The following is a 26,156-nucleotide window of genomic DNA, read 5'->3' as shown; positions in this document are numbered from 1 at the left end:
AACTAGTTTGAACTGGGAAATATATGGCTAACATAGTTTAAGCCCTAAAATAATAATTTCTCCAGTCCATTCTGCAGAAACCAGAATATTTTGGTTGTGTTCACTTTGTGTTATCATTCTGCCCAGTATAGCCTCATCCTCCCAAAACTGTTTGCAGCCCCTGGCTACTTGCCCCTCTCTGTTGTAAGATCATCAAAGTACTGTTTTACTTGATTTGCATAAACAAAACAGGCTTCCAAACAAAAATTTTTCTGGATTAGAAGCTAACAGTATAGATCTTGCTTCAGCAGGTAGCCATGCCTACCTAACCTTGGCTAATCTCAGAAGCTAAGCAGAGTCAGGCCACTTTACTACTTGGATGGAAGACTGCTTGGGCTGTATATAAAACAGGGAAGTAAAGAAAACATCTCAGAAAAGGCAGTGGCAAACCACTTCCATATTGTTGCCAAGAAAACTATGTAGATATGTCCATTAAATCACCAAAAGTCTGGTTGGGCTCACAAACTTTTAATGCAAATGTTATTCTGTAATTTATTTATTAAATGTCTTTAATCGCTTACAGTGTTTCACCCACATCCTATACTGTATATCCTGGCACAATTAACCACTTCTAAAATAATTTTAAAAACACAAATAGAATGACATCATATTTACATTATATGCTACCATAAACTTTATCCCAAGTACTTATCTGCTACTTTACATACCAAAAAATTAAAAGAAAAAATATAAGAAGGAATCTATAACCAGAATGTTTACAGAAATGTTCAGTCCACTTCTTCATGCCATATGTGTTTAGCTGTTGGGTGGGGCTGGAGACCATAGAGAATATATGGCAGGACTGGGATCTGAAAATATACTAAATAAATATTTTCTCACTTTTCAAAAATAGTCATTTTTAGAAATAATTCTGAAGTCTATATCTAGGCTTTAGTCCTTTGCAAATAGGCTGCTTAATTCCCATTAACATCAGTGCAGTTTGAACCAAAATATGTACTGAATTTCAACATAAGTAATTGAGAACACTGTTGAGATACACTTACTTTATCTAGGGTTTCTATTAATTACAATGTCCCAATAATTGACTAAAAAGAAGAAGAATTCTCACCATTTCACTAATGGTGCCAGAAGATGGAACGATGCTGATTTACAGCAAAGTTTCAGTTCAGCAAATTCCTAAATCATTGACTTGTTGACATAGGGTGTGTATGTAGCCATTGGGATTCTAGCTTGCAGCTGAGCCCACAGCAGCCTACAGAAATGTTCATAAAGCCTTTGGGTAAGTCCTTCAAAAACATGCTTAATCAATAATTGACAAAGAAGGGCTTCTACTTTAAATCATGGAATTCTTTAACCTCAAATGTAATATGCTATATACTTATTAGTGTATCTCCTTGCTTTTTAACTTAACCAAATTTTCATTGCCTGAGGGCAGGTTAGACAGAGGTTAATTCTTCGTGCCATTTTCAGATATCTTTTATTTAGAAATTCCAGTTCCTCTGAATCTTAACATTGCCTTATGCCTTTTTTCTTCTTCATTTCTCTCTCTTCACTGGATTCAATTCCTCTCTCTAAAATGAATCTAACTATTATAAGGGCTACATGGAGAGAGGAACACTTTGACTTAAAATTGTATACTTGCATATGTGTGTGTCTTTATATTTAAATGTATCAGTGACACACACACACATTTATGCAAAATAAAAATCAGATGCTTAAAATTAACCTATCTGCCACCTCAGTCCTGGACATCATCACCACCCATGTTAAAAGCCCAAGTGGACTACCAAAATAGGTCTCCCACAAATTCTGTAGTAACAGAATTAAAGATGCAGAATTAAAATGGAATAATTGATAAAGCCTCTCAGTGTATCTTTGCTCTTTGAACCTAGTCCACATATATGATTATAAATAGGATGAGCTCACCTAATGAGGAATAAGGAAGATAAAATATTCAGTGGACATAAAATAGAATTGTTATGATCCAAATATGCATCTCAAATTATGTCTGAAAGACAACTCTGCATCTAGTCCTGTTAGCAAGTACCATTTGAAAATTTCAATCAACCATTAAAAACATTCAGTCTTTTTTTTATTTGATGAGTTTTTATATAGTAAGTTTTTATTGCTGAGTTTTAAGTTTTTATTTATGACTTTCTGTTTCAGCACTGTTTGAGGAAAATGAGGAATATAGTTAGAAGAATAAATGAAAGAAAATTATATTCACCAGGAAAAGACAGTCATGACATAGTTAGATTCCTTTGCATGACCATCAGATGGAATGGGTGAAAAGCACTTCTCTTTTCTTACTGTTTTTTCATATTGGTAGATAGAATAATCCTACCAAACCAACATGACTGATCAAGATAAAACATTTTTGAAGGAAGTGACAGGTAGAAGATCATCAGTTGCCAGAGTCCATTGAGTGGGCAGCTTATAAATATGGTAAATAAATTTTCGTTGAGGTTGAGAAACCTGGAATTAGAACACTTAAACAGTTGAAAGACCACTCAGGATATCCCTATGAATAGAAATCAAGCAGCAGGTCCTAGAGGTTTTGCAGCTAGAACGAAGTGGAAGGTTTATAGAAGTTATAGCAGCTCTAGTCCTGCCTGTAGATAATTAATTATCCTCTGACAAGGGCCATCTTATGTTGCCTAGTCCAAACTATGTCTTCTGGTCCATCCTTGAGTTGGGTGTGATTTTTTTTCTGTCCTTAGAACTGCAGAGATCATCCTGGAGAATCTGGATTGGGCATGAACCAGAATAGGATATCTCTGGTTTCATTTCCTGCAGATCCAACATAGAACAGGAAAATCTTTTTTTAAGAAAAAAATTTTCAGCAAGCAGAAGGAGAAAAATGAAAACAAACCAGGGAAATAAAAACAAACCAGAGAATAAAAAAGACAAAATACTATGCCTGTGTGTGCACATGCACACACACACACACACAGATTTTAATGCATTAAACATTGACCACATGGAATAACATTGATCAGCTTCTCTATTACATCTATAGAAAGCTGATTCATAAACAGAAAGTAAATAGATATTGATCCAAATTGTAAATTATTTATTAGTACAAGGTATCCCAACTCTTCATTCCAGATTTTGCAAATATTTGATTATCTACCTTATTAGTACTCTCCAATTATCTATAAAAATGCAGTAGATTTTAAGGTAACCCAAACCACAAATAATAGTATTTTGGGAATTTTAGAAGGTGATAATGCATCTAGACCAGACTGAAATCAAAAGGTATTTTAATCAGACAATTAAACAATTAATTGGACAATCCCAAATCTCTTGCAATAAGACAAATGGTTAAAAATTGAATTGGCAATCAGCTGACCTGAAGTTTTAATATCTCTATTAGCCTATTAAATGAACATATCTAGTATTTTCTTATTTATTTATTTATTGTTTGTCCTAATGTGCAGAAAGAATATACAAAAATACAAAAGAAAAATGATTTTGTTTAAAAAGATAAATCATAATACATTATACACGTAAAAAACAGCTCAGTTTTAAACACACCACATAGAGTAACATTGATCCATTATGTCTCTACCGAGCTACTTCGTAAACAAAGAGCAATTCTGTATCATCAATCCAAAACAGTAAATTTGAGGTGACACTATATTTCTCTTGTAAAATAATGGTCTTTTTTGCTATGTCCCATGCTTGGGATTGGTTTGTCTAAAACTACAGAATATCCAATTAATAATTATCCAATTATAGATAACTGAAGAGTATCAATAAGGTGTTTCATAATTCTTCATATGACAATAACTTCAGACTTTTTAATATATAATTCAGAAACACATCCTGAGTGTGTCTGTATATTGCATATGCTTCCTAGTTACAGGATGCAGGCAGACAATGTTGGTTTGCATGGTCGTCCCTAGATTACTGATCCTAGTTTATATAGAATAGCATCAGCATGCTTTGGGTAAAACTGGTCTTTTATTGTGCTTGTGGCATGTTGGCCAAAATATGCCAAACTGATCCATAGTGTCCTTATGATTCCACATGTTTTATGTCAGTGAAAGTAATAGAAAAGGAAAGGAATGTAAAGGATCAGAATGAGGTTGGTCTGATCTTGTAGCATGCCATTAGTTAATATATGTAGGAAAATGAAGGTGTCGGCTTAATTATGAAAGAAAACGCTAATATGTATGTCAGAACGTATAAATTGGTGTCATCTAGATTGCTATGGGAAGTACAAATGAAAACACAAATCCATAGTTGCATCTTATGGAAGTATGAAATCCATAGTTGCATCTCATGCTCCAATGAATAGTGATAATGGAAGAATCGTATATGAGGTTTGAGGAAAATTGTGCAACTTTGTACATGAAAACAATCCAGGTGAATGAATGAATGAATGAATGAATGAATGAATGAATGAATGAATGAATATGTGTGTATGTGTGTGACATTAATAGATGGGTGGGAAAGAAACCAGACAGTACAGAAAAAGTGATCGAACCATTTGGAGACCCAAGGATCAATACGACTTGTGACTGTTTGGTGAGTATCTGCTTAGAGGATGGTCTGGTTTTTTAGAATTCATAGTTCAAACATAAACCTATTTATATAAACACATGGTAAAGAAATTAGTATAACTCTAGAAGCATGATTAATCTGATTATTATTAAAGATTGAGAGAATTAGTGGAGGATACAAGGGTGGTGTGAGGTTCTGAACGTGGAACAGACCATATTTTGATAACATCAGGGATGGATTTTGTGAAAAGATGGAGATGGAAGGAAAGGGAAGAAGTGAAAGAAACAAGAGTGGAAGTAGAAAAACTGCATGAAGTGAGAGTCATGTTATGAAAAGGCCTTAGAAAGTAGTTTATCTCCTAGTAGAATGCGTAAAACATGAGATAAGGAAAGAGGAGGCCTTGGGTACAGAATGAAAACATTTATGTTATAGAATGTGACAGCAGGATGGACTTGTATTAATGGGAAGCGTGAGAAAGTATGCTTGGGGGAATGATGAGGTGAAAGAGGCTGCAGAGGAAAAAATGCATGCAAGAGAATGATTGCTGCAAAATGAAAGAGAACTATTGTATAATGCGTACATAGAGGAAAGGATAGTTGCAAAGCATATAGTCAAAGAGAGCAGGAAACAGACTGCTTTTAGGCACTCTTCAAAATGATCCTTACCCTGAAAAGAATACTCTGACAAGTACAGTATATTTGTAGGTGAATAGGGAGAAATCTACCCTGAGAAATATAGATACTGAAAGAGTTAAAGGGAAACTCAAACATGACCTATCAATCAAGTAAATAGGGAGGGACTTCTAAAGCAGCAAAAATTAAATTTTGAATGGGAAGAGTCTTCCTTGAATAAACTTTTTTTTTAAGAAAGGAGTGGACCAACTCCATTTTGCTTTTGTCTTTGTCATTTCTTGGCTCTTCTTGTGGCTGGCTCAACATCAGGTAAGATGATGTTCAACCTGTAGAAAGTTAGAGCATACAGCAAGCTAAACTGGTGAAGCTACTTTTATTTTTATGGAGTGAGACCTCAGCTGGTGGGTTTTGTTCTGCATATGTACATGTACTGTATGTTCAGGGAACGACTGATGAAATTCAGCTTCTTCTTAAGAAGTTGTCTCCTTCTTTTGTTTTCTTCTAATTCCTTTTTAGTTCTTAATTTTGATAATGAGAAATTGGATTCATAATGAATCTGAGAGTCTCATTCTGAAAGGAATCAAGCTTTAGCACACATTCTCTGTCAGGTCAGCTACGGAAGGAAGGAGAATTGCTATTTGCCTCCTCCTGAGTAAACCAGGCAGAGAAAGATTTCCCTGGAGTAAAGTGGCTGGTGGCTACATTACAGAATAGGCTCCTCCCAGGGGTTAAGGGAGCCAGTCCACCACATCCTGTTGATGCACGTGTCCGCCCCACTACATATGGAACTCAGAGTCACATTAACATCTTTAAACAATATTACTCTTCCCAAAACTTGCAAGCATTAAACTAAAACAGGACAATAGTGGCACAAGCTCATATATGCCTGTGTCCCTCCACCATTCTTCCTAATGAAGTTGACAGCCAACTCTTCTTAAACATTTTCTAGGTTAAGGTTAGGAGCCAGTAATCATGAAAAAAAATATTTCATTGAATGAGAAATATATGTAGTATTTTTTAAGAATGTTAAGCATTTTTTGTTAATATGGGGTATTCCAGCTCTTTATTCCAAAATGCTCGCAAATAACTAATATTTATCTTAACAATACTCTTGAACATTTGTAAAAAATATTTTAGATTTGGGATTGTCCAAATGACATTTCAATACTGATTTTTTTATTAATATATTACTCTGAATTTTTAGATGAAGATAAAGGGTGTCCTTGACAAAACGTTGTGATAGGTGAAGAAATAATTCCTTTTATAATATTCTAGCTGAGAAATTAAAATGCCCCATTGTAATTCAATTAAGAAAGAAAGAAATCCATATTAGACAAAAACGTGCATCGTATCAAAGGACTTCTCCACATGTAATAGTGCAAGTGTAGATGGCACTTGTACTATTTCTGAGCGTATTTCTAAAATATTAATTATCAATCTAATATTATCTGAGGCTTGTCACCCTTTTAGAAAACCATCTTGAGCAGGATGGATAATCAAAGGAAATGCTGTCTGTACTTTACATACTACTGACTGTCAAATCTTTGGCATCAATAATTAATAAGAAAATTGAGTAATAGTTTCATAATCAGCAGAATCTTTACCAGCCTTCCAAATCACTGTTATATAAGAAGGCTGGGAATTATCAGTTCAGAAAACCCTCATCGTAAGTATCCAACAATATAGGAGTGAAAAATAGCCTTATTCCAATATCAGGACTGAGGGGTTTTCCTGTTTTCATACATTTAATAATAATACATTGCTTCTTCAAGAGATAAATAGTTTGATTGTGCTGAATCCTCAGAAGAACTATATTATTTTTTTTTAAATTCTTCCTATAAACTTTAATTCTGTATTATAAAGTTAAATGTAAAAATACTGATTTGTCGAATCATATGCTCCACCTGAGCATTTTTAATAGCTGTTTCTTTGTTGCTGTTTCATTTGATAGACCAGTGATTTACCACGCCTTTCTCCTGGTTCCCAATATCTTTCTTTTTGCATGAATATTTTATATAAAGTGCATAAAGCCAAAAAAAAGTTCTAGTTTAGCAGACCTGAAAAGCTTTATGTAAGTTTGGTATAGATTATCTTGCATATGTACTCAAATGTTCATTATTTTCCAAATGTTATTTGGAAAATATGTCCAAATGTGTGTATTATTAAAAAAGAAATCTTCAAAATCTTTTTTTTTCTGTTTTATAAAAACAGGGATCCTTTATTAATGATGTCTTTAAGTATCATCTTGAAACACTGGGATGACTTTTTTTATAATAATTGATAGCATGATTGAACATCAAAATAGAACCAATATTACATTTATCTATTCCGTCGACTAAGAATCAAGATACAAAAAAAAAAAAATTATAAGTTGGGAACAAGTCTGATGTGGGTCTGAAAAAAAGATATATCCTTGCTGTGAAGAATTTAAAAGTCACCACATAGCCACCAGTTAGAGTCCCGCGTATAAGCTTATAGCACTTTCAGTAGACAGGAGTTAAATTTAGCTAAATACTAAATATTTAAATACTGCAATATAACAAAGAATCTGATCCTTACTTAAATAAGAGGATATTCAAGCCATCTACATAAAACCTCTGAATGGTCCTTAGAAGAGCCATACTGTAGTAATTAATCAATGCAATACAATTATTAAAACATTTCATATCCCTTTTTTTAAAAAAAAAAATCTTCTAGATCACTTATTTCTTGTTCCACTAGAAATGTCAAAGATTTGTTAATCAAACTTACTACAACCTTAGCAGATTTGAATTCTCATTACTTCCTATTTGACCAACACATCCTCTAGATAAAAGATCTTTCTTATCTGAATGGATGCAAGTTTCATGTAAAAAAATAAGTGTCAGGTTTTAAAGTGCCTAATTAAGTGTCTGTCACCTCTTAGCTGAATATCTAAGGCCTTTTACATTCAACAACTAAAAATGACATAAATGAAAAAACTGCACCTAGAAAAACCAATATTCTGTATGGTTTAAGCTTAAAAAAAATTAACCATCACAAACTATTAAAAGAACTAAAAGGAAAAAAAAAACATGAAAAACCACAAGTAGTAGAAAAGAAAATATTGAATAAGAAAATTTAAAATAATAAAAGAGTTCAGAAACAAAAGAGAAATACAAGCTTTAAAAAACCAATGAATACTGAAAATGTAGGACAAGAACTTGTCCCTTCAGTCTCCAGCCATAGTAGCCCATCTCCATGGCATTTACAGGGGGATCAAAACAGGATGATGATCAAAGCATTTTGATCAAAGCCTTGCCCCTTTTCTATTGTGTTGATGCATGTACAAAATAGACAGGACTTTGATCATGCCATCTTCCCCGATTTGACCTCCTCCCAGCAGATACCACTGTCCAGCTGTCTAAAAAAGTATTTTTTTTAAATGATCCCTGATGAATAAACTACAGCCTCTGGGTTCAATAACTTCTTTACCCCAGACTCCAGTGATCTTGATCAGCATTGTAAATAATGTTTACATATCATGAATTATTTCTCTGGAACAGACCCTGTACATAAACGGATCATCTCATCGTGACCATCCAGAGTTAATTTCAAGACCTTTTCAGCATCTGTTTATCAGAATTCTGAAGCTGGTTGTTGCTGTTTTTTCTTTTTTTAATGTCACTCAATATTAATGCTCTTAACTGCACCATTTTCCAATCTAAACTATCATGTCTCTTCATCTCCAAAAAATGGTTTCATCTCATCCACTATGTTTTTTTTTAACCTGCATGAATTCAGTCTTTCTAAAATACTGTAAATCATAAAAAAGAGCTTTTACTGAGATGAGCACGTTCTCAAAGCTCTTTTATTGCATTACATTCTCTGCTACATTCTGTTCTACAGTATTTTGTGTATTATTTAAAAAAAAACTGTATTGCAGACAGTTCCAGGTTACACAGTATCACTGGAAATTTAAGTTTAATCTTTATTCTAGATCACACAATTCTGTCAACAGTGTATCTTTTTATTCCTTATTTTATTCTCCAGTGCAACTGGTTTATGTAGCTACAGATAAACATAAATTTGTCCCTTGTCATATTATTATGTGTCAGTGGATAGTGAATCATATGCTTTCAATGGTATCTTTTTGTAGCACTGTATTCTCTGTAACAGAAGCAGAATCCTAACAGTTCAAACATTATGAAGAGGTTGAGATATCTCATTGGATGGGAAAGTGTATATGTCCTTATATACACTATAGGAGACAGGAATATTTAGTTTTTAAAATGTGTAGCGTAAGTATATGCAATATGACAGTTTATTATGGGCACATAACCATTAGTAACATACATCTGATCAATAGTCCATGAACCTGCAGTGTAAAAGCACCCAATTTGCTGGGGACTACATTTCTGTTGGGAGATAGTAATATATAAGTGGTCTTAAGACTGGTAGAAGCCTGTAAGAGTTAATAATAAATGGTGTTTATGCAGACTTACACAGATCATTCTGGAGAAAACTCTATGTGGTTTCTAAGAGTCAACACTGATTTGATGGGAGATGATAGATAGATAGATAGATAGATAGATAGATAGATAGATAGATAGATAGATAGATAGATAGATAGATATTCAGCAAAGTTTCTTAATATGCTTTGATTGTTCAGAGGCTTAGTCAAGTAGTATATTTCAGAAAGACACGGTCAAATCAGTATATAATGTCCCTCCATGCTCTACCCCAGGTTTCTTAATAACCTTCTTAAATAAGTGGCCCTTTCTCTTTACTGTTCCCCATTGTCATCTTTGGCTTGTGGTTAGCTATAGCTGCTTATGAATATTTTAAACTATTCTGCTGTCTCATTCCACTATTATGGAGAAAGAGGGAGAAATTTACCAAACTGTAATTGTTTTGTTTTATCAGGCAGGGTAAGAGAGAGAGAGATGAATGCACACTCTTTTTTTTAATGCATCTTCCCTTTCACAACCCTCAAAATAAACTGGGTATCCTTTTGTCCATAAAGGGATGGTATGAGTATTAAATAACCTCAACCATGCATTACAATAGTAACTAATCCACAGGGCTGTTGCTAATGCTATGTGCTCTCAGAGTTTTGGGAGAGCAGAGGGTAAAAAACCATACCTGTTAGAGAACCCACGGACAAGCAGAAGATGTGTGAACTGTAGGCAGGCCCGTAAAATAATAGCCCCAAAGGGAACTACCAGTGTTTTTCCTTAATCAGCTCCCTTTTCTTTCTTATAAAGCTTTTTCACAGCCATATCCATTACTAATTTGCACGACTAGATTTACACAAACAATACCCAGCCTTCTTTTTCTGACTGCAGATGCTTTTATCCCATAAACATTTAATGGGCAAGTACAGCTTTCTTGACATGGTGAATAACATCATACTACATGATGAGGGTAGTCTCAGGGCCTCTAGGTTGAATTCTTGGCCAATCGACTTAAGTTGTATGAAAATGACACTTGCATATAATTTACTGTCCCCATTTTCAGTCACTGTCCTGCCTCTGATGCCTATATTTCCAGTCACTGCACTCACCTGACATCCCTCCAAGGCAGAGGGTGACAAAGCAAAATAGACTGTATTTATCTTGAGGCTGTCCTTGGATTGTGTCACAACAAGTGGGGGAAATTTAACAGTATTACATTTAAGAAAAACTTAAGCCATTCTCACTCATGGGCTGAAGATGAGATGAAAGCTATGTCATGGGGACATGACTGAAAAAAATATATCTGTGCTATGATGTAGAAAGATCTAGAGTTGGTTCAGTACAATTCTGTGCTGTCCCTAATTTTTAATTTGTCTTTTCTGTTTTTTCTTCCTTTCTCATCACATGTTTGTTCAGGCTTGCCAAAAAATCCTGGTTTGGTAATTTTATCAACCTAGAGAAAGAAGAACAGATCTTCGTGGTTATTAAGGACAAACCACTGAGTTCTATCAAGGCTGATATAGTACATGCGTTTCTCTCGGTAAGTATATAAAGTTAAAAGCAAACATCCCATTCGTTTGGATGAATAAACATCCAAAACAAGATGTGGTCTGTCAGCCTCAAATGACAAACTTTTCCACAATAAAGGTAAAGTCTTCATCAAGTCTAGTTTGTCGGTTGTAGACACATCTGTGTACTTTTGTTGGCAACAATCTGGAAATGGTTTGTCATTGCCTTATTCTGGGATGATGATGATGATGATGATGATGATGATGATGATGATGAAGATTTCCCAGTCCAGGCTATAGTCTTGGATGTCTGCACCCTGACTGCTTTATTTCTGAACCCAAAGAAGGACACCAGGCAGTGCCACATGGAATTTAAAAAGTGGCTCAGTGTGGCACATAATAAAACATTCTGTTCCTTGGAAAGTCTAGCATGAGAATCCTGCAAACACTGTCATTTCAGTGAACAAAGTTCCTGCTTTTATCTGCAACTGTGGTTTTAATTGTGTAGTTACTTTCCTGGCCACCCTTTTTAAACAGTGCTGCTTATTTGACTTCTTTGCTTTTAATTAGTTCCTTCTTATTTGTTTGTATATCCACAATATTTTGTAATTGCGTAGTTTCTATTTTCTCATGAGGAGAATTAATTACATATTTCTTTCTTACAGCTATTCTTCTTTCTCTTTTCTTTTCTTTTTTCTTTTCTTTTCTTTCCTCCTCATTCTCCTCCTCCTCCTCCTTCTTCTTTTTGACTACATATATTCAAAATAAATTTTGTGATCAAATTTGTTCAATTATAATAATTCAAATGATCATTTGCTCTGAATGAAAATAAGAAACCAGTAATTATTACCATTCCATAAGGAACAAAAATTGGCTAATTAAGAGCTGGCTCAGGAATGCTGTATTCATACTAGGGAACAGAAAGCAACACATTAAAGGGCCAGAAATGGAGGAAACAAGACATTTTAAAACAAAGGATCAAGGTGGGGGGAAAAGTCAACTGGGAAGCCTCAACAGCACTTTGCCAATCATATTGGGCAGTATAGTTAAACTGTATATAAATGAAAAAGGATGGGAAAGCAGCTTGAACGTTGCCTGAAAGTTGGATGGTAAAAGTAGGTCCCAGGTGATCCAGTTTCAAATACCAGTTCCATCTGTGAAGTTTACTGGCCAATTTTGCATACAGTGACTGTCTATATCTTGTAGCGATAGTATGGGAGTAAAACAGGGGAAAGCAAACTATGAATGCTGCCTAGAACTCCTTGGGAAAAGGTGGGATGCTAAGGTAATAAACACTAGAACTATTGAGGGAACTGTCATCTAGATTGGGGGCATAATGTTAGTCAGGGGCACACCAGGCTTTACATAGTATATCAAGGGCTGAAATAACTTTTTAAAATTTTATTTTATCATTTTATTGTATTTACATTTATTTTCCTTGCCTTTTTATACTAGCAACCTTTCAAAAAAAAAAAAACCTGCAGGGTGGTTTTTTTGGGGTGGGGTGTTATTCGAAGGTGCTGTGACACTGAAAGTGTATCATAGCTTAATCTGCTGATGAGAAAAATGCTTCAGAGTGTTCCAAATCAAGCTAGAACTGATGGGGACAGAGAAGCAAAACTGAGGAAAAATGCTTTGAGGTGAATGGGAGGAAACAGAGATAATGAGCAGATAGAGAGGACGAGAGGAATCAGAAGGAAGCAGCAGAAAACAGCAACAACAACAAAAACAGAGACTGGAGGTTGTTGGAAAGTAGCATAGGCAGCTCACTGGCTGAACATTTTGCATTTCTGATCTAAATCTTGGATGGTGTGGCCCTTCAGAAATTGTTGTAATATAAATCCCAACAACTTCAGCTAGTATAACTAAAGATGAGGGATGCTGGGATATTAGTTCAACAATATCTGGTGAGCAATATCTTTTTCAATATTTTGTTGGTTACTGGTTCCCAATCTATCATCTAGATTTTCTGTAAATTCTGAATCTATAGATTACTTGGTTCCAGACTTCTCCTGGCTGCAGAAGCATCCTTGCACAGAATTCCATGCTAGCCATTTAGGACAGAATAGACATTCTGTTTGTGCCAAATTTAATTTTATACAAACAGAAGAGTTCTACTCTCCTCAGGACTTTAACATAACAAAGGATTCTACTAGTGTGAGTGGGCCAGGGAGATATCTTGAAATCTCTTTGGGGCTTCAGGTGAGGAGGAATTACCCAAGGTTTTCTGACATTGGTGGGATGCAATAGAATCTACCGATTTGGGGCTGTGTTACCTGCAGTCCAGACAGAACACCAGGCCATCATTGTGGCCAAGGTGGAAGAAGCAGTTAAAATCTGGAAATGGGGTTTCGTAAGCCAGATTTATTTCCTGCTAGTTTACACACAGAGACAAGCAGTCTACCAGTTTTGGTAGTCTGGTGACTGAGTAACCTGAATTAGCTGGTGTACAGAGAGTAAGAGAGGTCTGACCTTTAAAAATTAGTGTACTCAGTCAACCCCCTCTTTTTCAATGGGTAAGCCTCAACTCCAAATCCAGTCCGTAATTTTTCACCTGTGCCTAAAATCCTCCAAAAACTCTAGAAAGCTTTTCAAATGGAAAATGATGTGTGATTTCTGTCAAGTCCTAGAGGAAGGAAAACATTTTTTTTTAATATAGATGATCTGTATAGCTTGCATAGGTTTTTTTTTTCCAATATAAGATGTCAAAATAGGTGGCAGACCTATCCAATTCTAAACAACAAAAAAGTAAGTAAATGAGATTCACCAGAAATTCATTACCAATTACTTCAGATCTGACTGAAAAATGTTCTTCTATCCCCTTTTAAATTATAAGGGGGAAAAAAACTTTTCAATAGTTGTGTTGCCATTGATCCTGCAGGGCTAGCAGGATTTGTTTTTCAATTATCATTTCATTTGATCTAGATTCCCAGTCTCAGTCATAGTGTCATCTCACAAACAAGCTTCCGTGCAGAGTACAAGTCCACAGGAGGCCCTGCTGTCTTCCAGAAGCCGGTGAAGTTCCAGGTAGACATTACATACACAGAAGGTGGGGAGGCCCAGAAAGAGAATGGGATCTACTCCGTCACTTTTACACTTTTATCAGGTAACTGCCTCAAACCTGCTGTCTGGGTTCGTATGGAGGACGTAGATAAGTAGCAAGGTCTACTTCAAATATAGCTAGTTTCTTTAACACAGTATACAAAAATATTCAAATAGTGAATTGCTAAGTCTTAGAAATGTGTACAGTAATTGCTTCCATTTCCCAGTGTATGATTATCTTATGGAGACACGGAAATAAATAATGATCTGGGTAGCTTGCAAAGGTTCTTTTTAATATAAGATGTCAATCACTGCAGAAATTTTTCTGAAGTATTTCCCAAAAGAATCAAATTAGTAGACTTATTATGTAAAAAAACAAAAAAAACAAAGCTGGTGTTTTTCATTAAGTTCCAATGCTGGATACTTAAAATAAGAGGCATTAATTGAATGTCTTAGAACTCCATAAACAGCTCTGTGTATACTAGTATCCACAGAGCTGAACTTGACCAGTACTGGCACCCAATAAATATGGCTTTGTTGCCTTCCTAAAATTTCAGGAATTGGGTGGATTATCAAGCACTTTGCAGGCCTTATTGCACAGCTGAAGTAGGGTGGCATGGGATGTTCTTGGTAGACATAATCTCTGTTTTCTACTCACACTTTGAAACCATTTACTTAAAAAAATTATCCCATTACTTTTTTTCCTTCCCAGTTCAGACAATAATGACTTAATGGCTAATAAATTATATAGTTCTCATTAAAACATCGTTTGTTCTTTAAAGTACAGATTGGCATAGGTTGGTGAGAAAAATCTGCTCATGATCCCCAAAATGAACCAATATCCTCTTTGTGGAAGACAGATAAAAATGTGTAGGAACCTGATTAACCAACAAGATTAAGAAAGGAAAATGGAAACTCTAGTAAGGTTAAAAGGAGTATAACTTTATTAGATCTGTCATCAACTATTGCTATTAACTTTTATAGTATATTGATACTACCCAAGGTACCACATCTGGAGAACTGGTCATTTTTAGTAACTAGAGAGAGAGAAAGAGAGAGAGAGAGGGAGAGGGAGGGGGGGAGAGAGGAAGGAAGGAAGGAAGGAAGGAAGGAAGGAAGGAAGGAAGGAAGGAAGGAAGAAAGAAAGAAAGAAAGAAAGAAAGAAAGAAAGAAAGAAAGAAAGAAAGAAAGAAAGAAAGAAAGAAGAGATGTTATATGAACAAAAGAAGTGAGATACAAGAACCTTGGAAACAAGAATTAAAAGAGGAAAATAAGATAAATTTATTGAACAGAGAGGCAGGGACTAGCATGGTAAGAAAGCTAAAGCTGGAAGTACAGAAACAGATCAAATACACTGTTAGTAAATCATGTCTATACATTGGTTTGATAACAAGAACATCTTGGCAGGGAGATGTATTATACAATGATCCAAATTGTGAAGACTTAAGAAAGGAAGGACTAGAATCTGAGTGAAAAGTTAAAGAAATAGGCTTTTTCCTACCTCTCTGCCTACACTCGACATTATGTCATATTCTGCCTTATCTTACAGTGTAACATGTCTTTTCATAGGTCCAAGCCGTCGCTTTAAGAGAGTAGTAGAAACCATTCAGGCACAATTGTTAAGCACACATGACCAGCCGTCAGTGCAACAATTATCAGGTAAGTAGCTTCCATAGCTTATCTGTGCTTCAGGCAAGGGCATGAACTGGAAGCAACTTTCAACATAGCCCATCACATTGCACTTGAAAACTAATTCCATTCAGACCAACCCGTAAGAGTCCTCAGCACCTCCCTCCCATTTGCTCTACCCCCACCTACCTTGCAACAATTCCTATTTCCTAAATTCATTCCTCCCCATGGCCCGGCCCTGCCCTAAGAGCCATCTGTCCCTGTTTCACAGGAAGTGTCATCAGCTATTTGTATCACTCTAATGATTTGTCCAATATACAGATATACTTTAAAATATCAGACAAAATGGCCTTATTCAATTACTTTTTTAAAAAATTAAGCAATCATATAATTTAGTTCTTGAAGAAATAGAATTTGAAAGCAGATGGGAATACCTGGAAGCTTAAAGCAAGTTTAATTTTTGGAAAGAGCTAGTATTGAAGAATCTGTATGCCATTTTCTCTGCTCTCTGAAGTTAAAATGGTTGAGCAAAGACAGAAGCAGCTTGTCATCGCTCTTCAGTTCTTTCCCTTAATGGGCTGACACATTCCCTAAAAGCCTTACTAACAAAATCTTGTCACTGCAATTTCTTCTAACCTCCCTAGCCTTCTTCAGATCCTGTGCTTCACATTCTGAAAGTCATCCCCTCCTCCCCAAAAAGTAGATTTTGTTATTTCCAAACAAAACTACTACAGGAGATGTTTGTTAGCAGGGAGGATATGGGGAAAATGTGATGTAAATAGATCCAAAATAAAGTTTTGCTATCCATCTAAATGGAGCAATTTTATTCATTTTCCTATGCTTAGAGAAGTAAGAGATTTGTCCATAGATTAGTAACATGCTTATTTTTTTAAGATAATTTTTATAAGCATATGGGGGGAAATGTAATATGGAAATGGAAGGGAATAAACAGTTTCTGAAACTGAGAGCTGGGGTAGGAAAAGACTTACCGGATATTCAAAATATTGTGACCTTTAGAAAATCGGAAGTTGCTTATATTGAATCCTTTTCTCCAACTTCCTCAGCTGATACCTTAGGTTTTAGGCATAGGTTTTTCCAGCCACAGATGTATAAACCAGACTAGGATCATCTACATGCAAAATTCATGCCCTTCCACTCTGGGCAAATTTTGTATATGGAGTTGTCCATGTTAGTAAAAGAGAAAGGAAGATCTAATGAATTAGAAGAGAGTGAATTAGGATAAAATCTACTAAATTAACACTGCAAGATGATTGCTTCTAGATTCCCTGTTCAATGGCCCTAGAGACGTTACCCTGACCAGACTGTTCTTTGCTCCAAATCTTGGCCCTACTGCAGGACTGCATTATAATCATCTTAAAGTTCTGGCCAGTCACTGCAGTGAATGAACTTCCCATATTTAGTTTATACATAATAAGCTAATGAATAGCTGCCACACTATGTGAATTCAGATTTAAACAAACATCTGACTGGATGGAATTCTTGATAAGAAATGTGTATTTTGTATGCAGCTATAACTTTAAATTATGCAGAAGTCCAGGCTATAACTGAGGAGGAACATAACCAAGAAAAGTGTCACAAGGAGATATTTTCCAAGGAGTATAGCTTGCTAGTCATATTGAAATGGAAGAGGACTGATAAAGAGTTAATGCCTTAATCAGTGCCAGATGAGTGTTGACTAGCCACGTGAAAGAATGCTATTATCATTCCAACACTTTCTTGTTACTTAGGAAATAATGAGGCATTCAGTTTAGCATGATGTCTTTCCAGCATAGGTAGTTTAGAATCAAGTCATAGTCTATGAGGAGCCATTAATTACTTAAAAAGCAGCATCAGATATTATCAGTGTTCATTTCATCTGTGTCTAGCCTCTTAGAGAGGTTCAGAGAACTTACCTTCTAACAAAATAGTGTTCCCCATTTTTCCAATCAGGTGCTATACCAGGTGAGTGATTGGATATTCTATATGAATAAACTATATGTACTGTGAAAGGGAAAGGGCTAATATAATGTATATCAACAGATGCACCCTCCTGCCTAGGTGACATACCTGTGAATCTGTCTCTAGTTGTAGCACTGCCAGCAGGGACTTGTGACTTCGTGGAGGTGATCCTTGGCTAATTCTCCTGACCCTGCTTGGTCTGCTAAACCAGCTTATGAAACTGGCTCACCTGGGTTTCAGAACAGGACTGTTCTCTGTGGTTTCTCATTCTTTGCAAGTCCACATCAGTGTTGGTGGTCATCAGGTTTTTCCTTGCGTGCATCTCATCTCAATGGTGTGTCTGTGTGTCACACCTTCATATTCCATTTAAGTACTGTCTTCATTCTCATCCTCATTTCTGCTTCTTGGGACTTATTTTGCTTATTACTTTGTATCTAAACTCATCTAGAACAAAGCTGTAGGAGAGTCAGGTGGTATAAGGGTTAAATTGTTGGTCTGGAATTGGGGAAACCCAGGTTCAAGTCCAGTCTCAGCCATGGAAACTCACTGGATGTCTTTTGAAATCTACCTCACAGGATTGCAGTGGAGGAGATAAAAGTGAAGGGAAAGCCCTATGTAAGCTGCCTTGAGCTTCTGAACAAAAGGCAGAATATAGATCTAACAAATAAAATAAATAAAGCCTATATAAATTATCAATAATTGGACAATATCAATTGCACAAATTATTTTATAACCATAAGAATCTTGACCTATGTTCTTTAAAAAAAGAGAATGGAATGCTGTTTTTATAGATATTTGCTCTCCTTAGAAATCCTTAAAGCTTTGGATTAAAAAGGAATCTGCCTATGGAGGAAGGCAGAGGAAACCCCTACATACAGTGTAAAAATTTATGCCAATTAGTAAAAAGTTATGTTTGCAAAATGAATAGTGTTTCAATCAATATGAATTCTGGTTTTATATCATCTCTCTACTAGCATAATTTATGAAAGGTATTAATCAATCATCATTCCCTCTACCTTGTTTTATGTCTCTGGTAGGCTCTAAACTTTTTTAGTGTTATTTCCAAGTTCCAGCTTTTAGAAATACAGCAAAGTTGACAGTGAATTTGTAATTACAGACAAGGTATACCTCCTTCCAGTCCTGCTGTTGGGGTATTTCCTCTTCAAACTGTTGCATTAAAGCCCCTTTTGTTCCTACAATAGTGCAAGCAAAAGAATTGGGAAACGAATGAGAAACAGATTTATGTTAAGGGAAAATTAGGTTCTTCAGGTTGCTTATAACTAGCTGTGTTTTTAAAATTAGGTAAGTAACCTAAAGAGCTCTTTCACACCACAATTGTTTTGACTCCCCAGTCTTTTCAAAACATTTCAGAATCAACCTGCACCCATCCACTTCTGGTAATCTTGAAACGCTGAGAGCAGGGAATACCTGTCAGAGCTCACTTACAGCTTACCAAAAACAGAGTGCAAAAAGTAATCAAATCAGTGTTTGAGCTACCACAGATTCCTCTCTCCCCCTTTCCACGCAAAAAGAAAGCTGCTGTCCCACCTACACTTTACCCCTCTTGCAAGCTGTGAGTGAGTAGCCTCTCAACCAACTTGTAACAACCATATAATCTTCCCAGTCTCTTTCCAATGGCTGTAGACTGCTACAGGATCGGAGGTACATCGTAAATAATGCCTACGGGCAGGCGTCAGGATTAAGGTGCTAAAGTTCAGAATCCGGCAGCAGAGAGAGACGAGGGTTTCTTTCAGTAGGAAAAGGAACTGCCCCCAAATTCTGCAGAGTTATAGTGTTGCAAAAGAAAAAGTAATTCCCCCCACCTTCTGGTTTCAGATAAATCAATATGCAACCGGGGGGCGGGGGGGAACCCACTTCACCAATATCAACCTTGTGAGAATGCTGGTGTTTGGAACAGATTCTGAACTGGCACAAATAGCTTGTTGAGAAGTGCCCTAGTTAGACACTGATGTATTTAAAGCAAGTTTATATTTGTTTGTTTGTTTGTTTACTTCTCAAATTTATATATGCCATGCATCTCACTGTACAAGTGACTCTAGTTGTCATTACAAGTAAAAAAAAATATGATTCATTCATGTGATATCTCTGCGTTTTTGCAACTTAAATAGTCAAAGTTCAGATTAGTGGGTTTTTAATGTTCTGTCGTATGAAAAACAAAACTGTATATTTGACAGTAATGTACACAGATTCAGCTATGGATATCTATGGGTGGTATGGCCCTGGAAAGACCCTGGAATGGCTTATAAATGCTCCTTGGTTTTTTATATGTAAAACATTGTATGAAACTACATATTTGACACAACTTCTTCATAGATATTTCTAAGAAATTTAGTGTCTGCAGCAGAATGGGGTAGGATAAAATAATTGAATCCTGAGATAGAAGAATGATCTGTATCACTTTAGACTGCAAGCAAGGAATTACAGTGTTGGTTTTTGGTTTTGGTTTTTTTTAGTGTATGTATGTATGTGTGTAATTATATTTTTAAAAGCCTTTACAAATGAAAGATTAGCAGAACAGGGCCAGCTGAAGTAGAAACCTTTTTCCTTAAATAACCCTTTTCCTTAATATTCTGGTTTTCTGCTTGGAGTTTACACATAGAGGAAAAGGCTACACTTACAATCTGAAGTGATGCAATATCTTTTACCGCTTTAGCATAACAACACATTGTGTCACTGCATGTGCAGGCAGCGTTCACCTTTCATTTAATTATTAGATGTTTCCAGTTTTTGGAAATCTATCAAGATAGTGAATGGGTTTCCAGTTTTAGCATGTATCCATAGCTGAGCATGATTTTGCTCCAAAATTCCACATAGTACCACACTCTGGTTTCTCATAGTAACCAACTGGATGCTTCTGGTAGGACTATAATGCCAGATGTGAAGACAATAGCCTTTTCCTGCTGTTCTCCATCATCAGACTTTCACAGGATGGCCTTTCTCCCCTAATTAGACTGTATTCCATAAATATAAATTTTTATATCAACATTCTTTGTAAACTTTCCTGTAACTTTTTAAATAACTAGAATTCATTATTTCTATTAAATTATTGGCTTGTAGAGGATACATGTATTATGAAAGTATGTCTTTTCTCAGCCGATTCTTAATAACTACATAGTCTCTCTTCATATATAGTTCTCTGGAATGCTGTTCGCTTAAATATAGTCACTCCAATTTTACATCTTGCTCCCAAGTTCATTTAATGCGTAGCTTTCTTTCTGCTTTACTATTCTTCCCTAACATTTAAACAAGCTAATTGTTTAATTGTTTGACTTGATTTGATTTGATTTGTTAAGGCCACCCAGCTCCAAGAAGTCTCTGGTGTTGTACAATAGGTCCGATACAATATATTAAAAGCAGATTAAAAACATATTAAGAGCAACATAATTGCCTGGGCCAAAATTACACTCCCCAACATGCAACAACTCATTAGGGACTCTAGAGCCACCTTAACCCCAGGCCATCCTAAATTAGCCATCTCTGCTAGCATGCTTGTGATCTAGAGAATGGGGGTGCTAGAATGTATCTGATACTTTCAGAAATCCTGAAGCTGCCAAATTCAATAACTGTGACTCATTCGAATAAGGAATTATAACAAATAAATAAATAATTGTGATAGTTGCCCAGAGCTGTAAGGTACTGGACTAGAGACCAGGAGTTCTAGGCCTCCCTTAGGCATGAAAGCCAGCTGGACAACTTTGGGCCAGTCACTCTCTCTCGGCCCAATCCACCTCATGAAAAGGGTTGTTACTGGGGGGGAAACAGGAGGCAGGAGTATTAAGTATGTTCACCACCTTGAGTTGACCAAATATTAAACAAAAAGTGGGATAAAAAAATCTAATAATAATAATAACAGCAACTTTTGCTGTACTCTGGAATCCAGATATTTCTTCAGTTCAGAAAACTATGTTGTTGGTATTTGATGAGCCAGAATGTTTAACACTAGTAGAGACGAATTTACCTTTGTGACTAAGAGCACTTCCACGCTATGTTGACTGTGCTACCCAATTCCTCACAAATAATTTGAAGCTGACTTGCAGTTGCCTTCATTTCTCCCAACCTTGAAACATATGCAACTTTATATACCAGTCAGTGGTCTTTATTCAGCTGATCAACAGGAAAATTCAAAAAGTTATTCAATCAGTGTCCTGTACCATGCCTTGCAGGTCCTGGAACAACAATCCCTTCACTTTTCATTACATGAAAAAGAAATAAATCCCACTTTAAGAACCTTAGAACAGAATATTACATCAGCTGAAGCCCAGTAACAAGGAGTGGGGGGGGGGGAGCACAAATTCCCACTAATGAGAAATCTCACATGTGCTCTGCAGAGCTTCAGCATTGCAAAGAGAAAAAAAATGTTCCTCCTCCTCTTTCTGTGTGCTGTAGCTGAGTCAGAAATATACCAGCTGGTCTACTAAACACAAATAATGATGTGAGAATACAGAGGTCCATCACATAGCTTGGGCAGTGCTGATCCCTCTTGGGAATTATTTGATGGGAAAACTTGAAATGTAGTCAAATATGTTAGGAATAAGTTTGAATAATTTCTAGGACAGAGTCTCCCCTTCAGGTGGAATCCGAACATTTGGAAAAATAAGGGAAATTGATGGTGGGGGCACTTACCTGAAATGAATCTTTTCAAGTTTTGGAGAATTCTCCACTCCCCCCCCCAAAAAAAAACCCCTATGTTTTAAAAATCCCCACCAGTTCCAAATCAAATTACCTCTATTTAACTTTGCAAACCTTTTGGAAGAGAGTAGCGGGGAAATAATTAAGCAGTTTATATAGAATTAATTAGTCCTCCCTCTAATTTATACACCGTATTTCCCACTCTTATTCTCTTAATTTTTTTTAAAGGGTTTGGAGGACTTGTTACATGTATTTTATGTAATACTGGGGGAGGGGGCTTTGTGTAGGTTCATTTGGATTATTGTAGCATGGTCTACCTGTTGGAGAACATTTGAAAGCTGAAGCTGGCTGAGAATGCAGTGGTGCAGGCCGTTGGCATTTCTCATTATGCTCATGTAACACTGCTGCTCTGCAAGCTGCACTGGCTCCCAGTAGACTTCTGGGTGCAATTCAAGGTGTTGGTTAGCACCTATAAAGCCCTACATATCATAGTGCCAAGCTATTTGCAGGACCGCCTCTCTCCCATAGCTTCTGCTTGCTCCACCAGATCTAGAGCAGAGAGCATGCTCTGGGTCCCCTCCATCGAAGAGTGTCATCTTGTTGGACTCAGGGGTCATGCTTTCTCAGTGGCAGCACCTGCCCTGTGAAACAGCATCCCCTGAAAATCTGGATGGCCCTGAACTTATTAGCCTTTTGCAAGGCTCTAAAGACTGACCTGTTTCCCAAAGCGTTTGAGCCAGGAGGGTAGGTGAACTCTGATGTAGCTTTTATAATTGGGAGGTATAGTTTACCTCGAGCATCCTGGGTCGTTGCTTATAGCTATTGTTTTAAGGCCTGTACACCTCCCAGAGTCTCTATAAACAAATAAATAATGCTAAAGGACTTATTGTGACCAAGAAATACCAGACAATGACTTGCTGAAGCACCGGTAGCTACAGCAAAGGAAGTGCAAAACTAGTGTTATAGGGCCAAAAGCCAAAAAAGCAAAATGATTGCTGAATGGAACTTTCTCTTAATTAAATAATACTTTAGAATCTTGCTCAAGGGGATGTTTTTGCCAGGATAATTATGGAGCATGTTTTCTAAAATACCTAATAAAAACACCATTTTAATTTTGCATCAAGCTTGAAAAAGAGGAAAGGCTCAGCAGGGCAAAAGAGCATTAGATGGGAAGCAACTGTAATATGTTCAACTGTACTTTCCACATTAATCTAACACACAAGTTACAAGCAGGAGAAGATAGCAATATCTTTATCTGGGCTACTGAAAAACCTTAAGATGACTGTTGTGGTGTCTGTGGCCAACTTATGGTTCATAAACTCCAAACTGCAAAGTCCAGTTGTTGTCAAAATGTAGTTCTACCCAAGCCACTTTCAGGCAATTTTGCTATGGTTGTGCTAGTATTAAGGAAACTCAGTGGATCTCATCCCTTGACCCAGTTCAAAATATGAAATATTCTCTCCCCCCGTGCTGCTGCAAATCTGACAGACCTTTATTTTTCTGCCATGTGAGTGAAGAGTGTGGAAGAACAGCTGTTTCATCCTTTGGATTGAGATTGGTTCCATCCCTTTTAATTACGGTTACAGCAGTTCTGGGAAGAAATTGGTGCCAGCACTAACTTAATTCAAAGAATAGTAAAATGTATTTTTCCCTCCCTTTTTAAAACCACTTTGAATTTTAAGTAAGAAGTATCATTGTTTTAAATAGAGCACAATCACTTGGAAAAGACTAAAATGTCTTATTATTTATAGTCCAGAAATTGGGTGGGAGGTGGGAGCACAGAATTTGGCAGTTTGAATGTATGTAAGTTAGACCAGGGTTCCTCAACCTTGGCAACTTGAAGATGTGTGGACTTCAACTCCCAGAATTCCCCACCCCAGCCTGGCTGGGGAATTCTGGGAGTTACAGTCCACATATCTTCAAGTCGCCAAGGTTGAGGAACCCTGAGTTAGACTATCTTGCTTTCCTTTTCGTTGTAGAATGCTCCGACTGTCAAACTGGGTACATTAGTTTGATCTGGCTAAGTCCTTCATGTTTGAAGGACTTCACTGTGTCAACAGACTAGCAAAACATTTTATCCCTTTTTGTATGTCTATGTTCTATAACGATTTCAACAATTCACATACAACTGGAAACACGGTTCTATGTTATGAATGTCGGAAAACTTACTTAAGATTCTTCATATTTCAGAAACACCCAAATGAAAGCTTCCAGTCATATTTTGCCAATGTTAGCGGTCACATTTATATTTCTGATGGGGAGGGGCATTCACAACATTTGTCTGATATTAGTCAAGATTAACATTCTGATTGCCAATGTTTGCACATTTGTTGTAACGTCAATGTTAGACAGGAGAAATGTAGCCGAGAAACAGTTTGCTTTGTGCTTCAGTGCTGATTTCAAAATACTTTTCTAGCACTAGTCAGAGAAGAAAAATCAGAATTTGGTGCAGTTATGCCATGCCCGTGTATGTTTTCTGCTCCAGGAAATAATTTTGTTACCTTGCTGCCTTATACGTAGAGCTCTGGAAATCATTTTTTTATATTTTTCCCTTCCTCCTCTTTCCACCCTTATGATCTAGACACCACTAACTGTATGGAGTTGATGACTGGGAGACTTTCTAAATGTGGTAAGAACTTCCCTTCCACTTTTTCTTCTTCCTAGCCCTCACTGAACGATATGATGGCCCAACACCCCTTTTCCTATGAAACCTCTCATCTTCTGAACACTCTTTTATAACCAGCCAGCTTGCTGCTTGCTTGTCTTTGGAAAACATGGCGTTCCCAGTTTTCTCCCTTGATACGCACATGTGCACAGACTTGTCACATTTCAACCGGCACAACATATATGTGTATATGATTTCACTGTTTTGAAAATTCCTATTCTTGCACCATCACTGGTTCCTCTCACCCCAGTGCCTGGTAGTGTGTATATATTTGCTTTCAAGCCTTTGCTCTGACTTTAAATTCAAATATACCTTTCTCTGCTTTGCACTCTGTACCACATTCCTTGCTGCTGTGCTAATACCTGGTTCCCCCAACTCTTGCTGAGAAGGGGACAATAAGGTTCTTGCTTAATTTCCCAGTCTCCTCCAGTGTGACTAGGGGAACTCTATCTTTCTCCCACTACAAATGGAATCATTTTATTCAGTGGGATGATTAGTTTAGCAAATACAGTAAACTTAGGTCCAGCCCAACTCCCTGTTTTGCTTTGATGGGAGTTCAACATAACAGTTTCAAGTAACAGGAAACAATCAAGTTTCCATTGAACATCTCATCCTGTCTGGGTTGAGATTATGCAGTTACCCTGTTTCTCTCAACTCTGCCCTTGCCAAAGATTTCTCTCTCTCTCTCTTATTCTTTCAAAAAAGAAAAAGAAAAAAGAAAACATAACCTTAGAAGGCAGACTAATACTATGGATCAGAGTTAAGATGGTATGCCCAGCTGCAGTTCAGCAGCTAAGAATTGCCACTTCACAGTACCTGAATAGCATTTGCCAGTTTGTACTACTTAAGCTACAAAATTTGCCATGCTGATAAGTGATTTGACAATCATACATTGGAGTGGCTGAAGCTGCCTTGGAACCTATATCAAATGTCTATAGGTGTCAGAAATCAAATTTGGCCTATGCAAATCACTCCTTTCCATTATATTCTAATAGCTCAACCAGAGGGAGGTCTTTCAATTGGGAAAGGGAAATTGCTTTGATTTATTATCTCAGCCATCAGGATGCATCATCCCCAGTGTCTTCCTGGAGAGTCATTTAAATGCTAAGAAGGTCTTTAACCTCTTCATAAAAACATCTTCTCTCCC

The 26,156-nt window shown here is 36.6% G+C and overlaps 1 protein-coding gene across 1 annotated transcript in view; it reads left to right on the top strand.

Annotated features, from left to right (window-relative positions):
* BRSK2 (BR serine/threonine kinase 2) overlaps nt 1-26,156 on the top strand; it is a 437,463-nt gene that overhangs the window by 390,471 nt on the left and 20,836 nt on the right. The window contains exons 18-21 of the mRNA XM_088145138.1: nt 10,973-11,096; nt 13,990-14,170; nt 15,676-15,765; nt 24,926-24,973. Coding sequence (XP_088001264.1) covers nt 10,973-11,096; nt 13,990-14,170; nt 15,676-15,765; nt 24,926-24,973 — 443 coding nt within the window. The remainder of the gene's footprint in view (nt 1-10,972; nt 11,097-13,989; nt 14,171-15,675; nt 15,766-24,925; nt 24,974-26,156) is intronic.

Source organism: Python bivittatus, unplaced genomic scaffold, assembly GCF_059951505.1.
Source record: "Python bivittatus isolate LINGU-HERP-01145 unplaced genomic scaffold, Pbiv_v1 ctg000480_np1212, whole genome shotgun sequence".
Classification (NCBI taxonomy): Eukaryota; Metazoa; Chordata; class Lepidosauria; order Squamata; family Pythonidae; genus Python; species Python bivittatus.
This window is presented reverse-complemented; position numbering and strand designations above follow the sequence as displayed.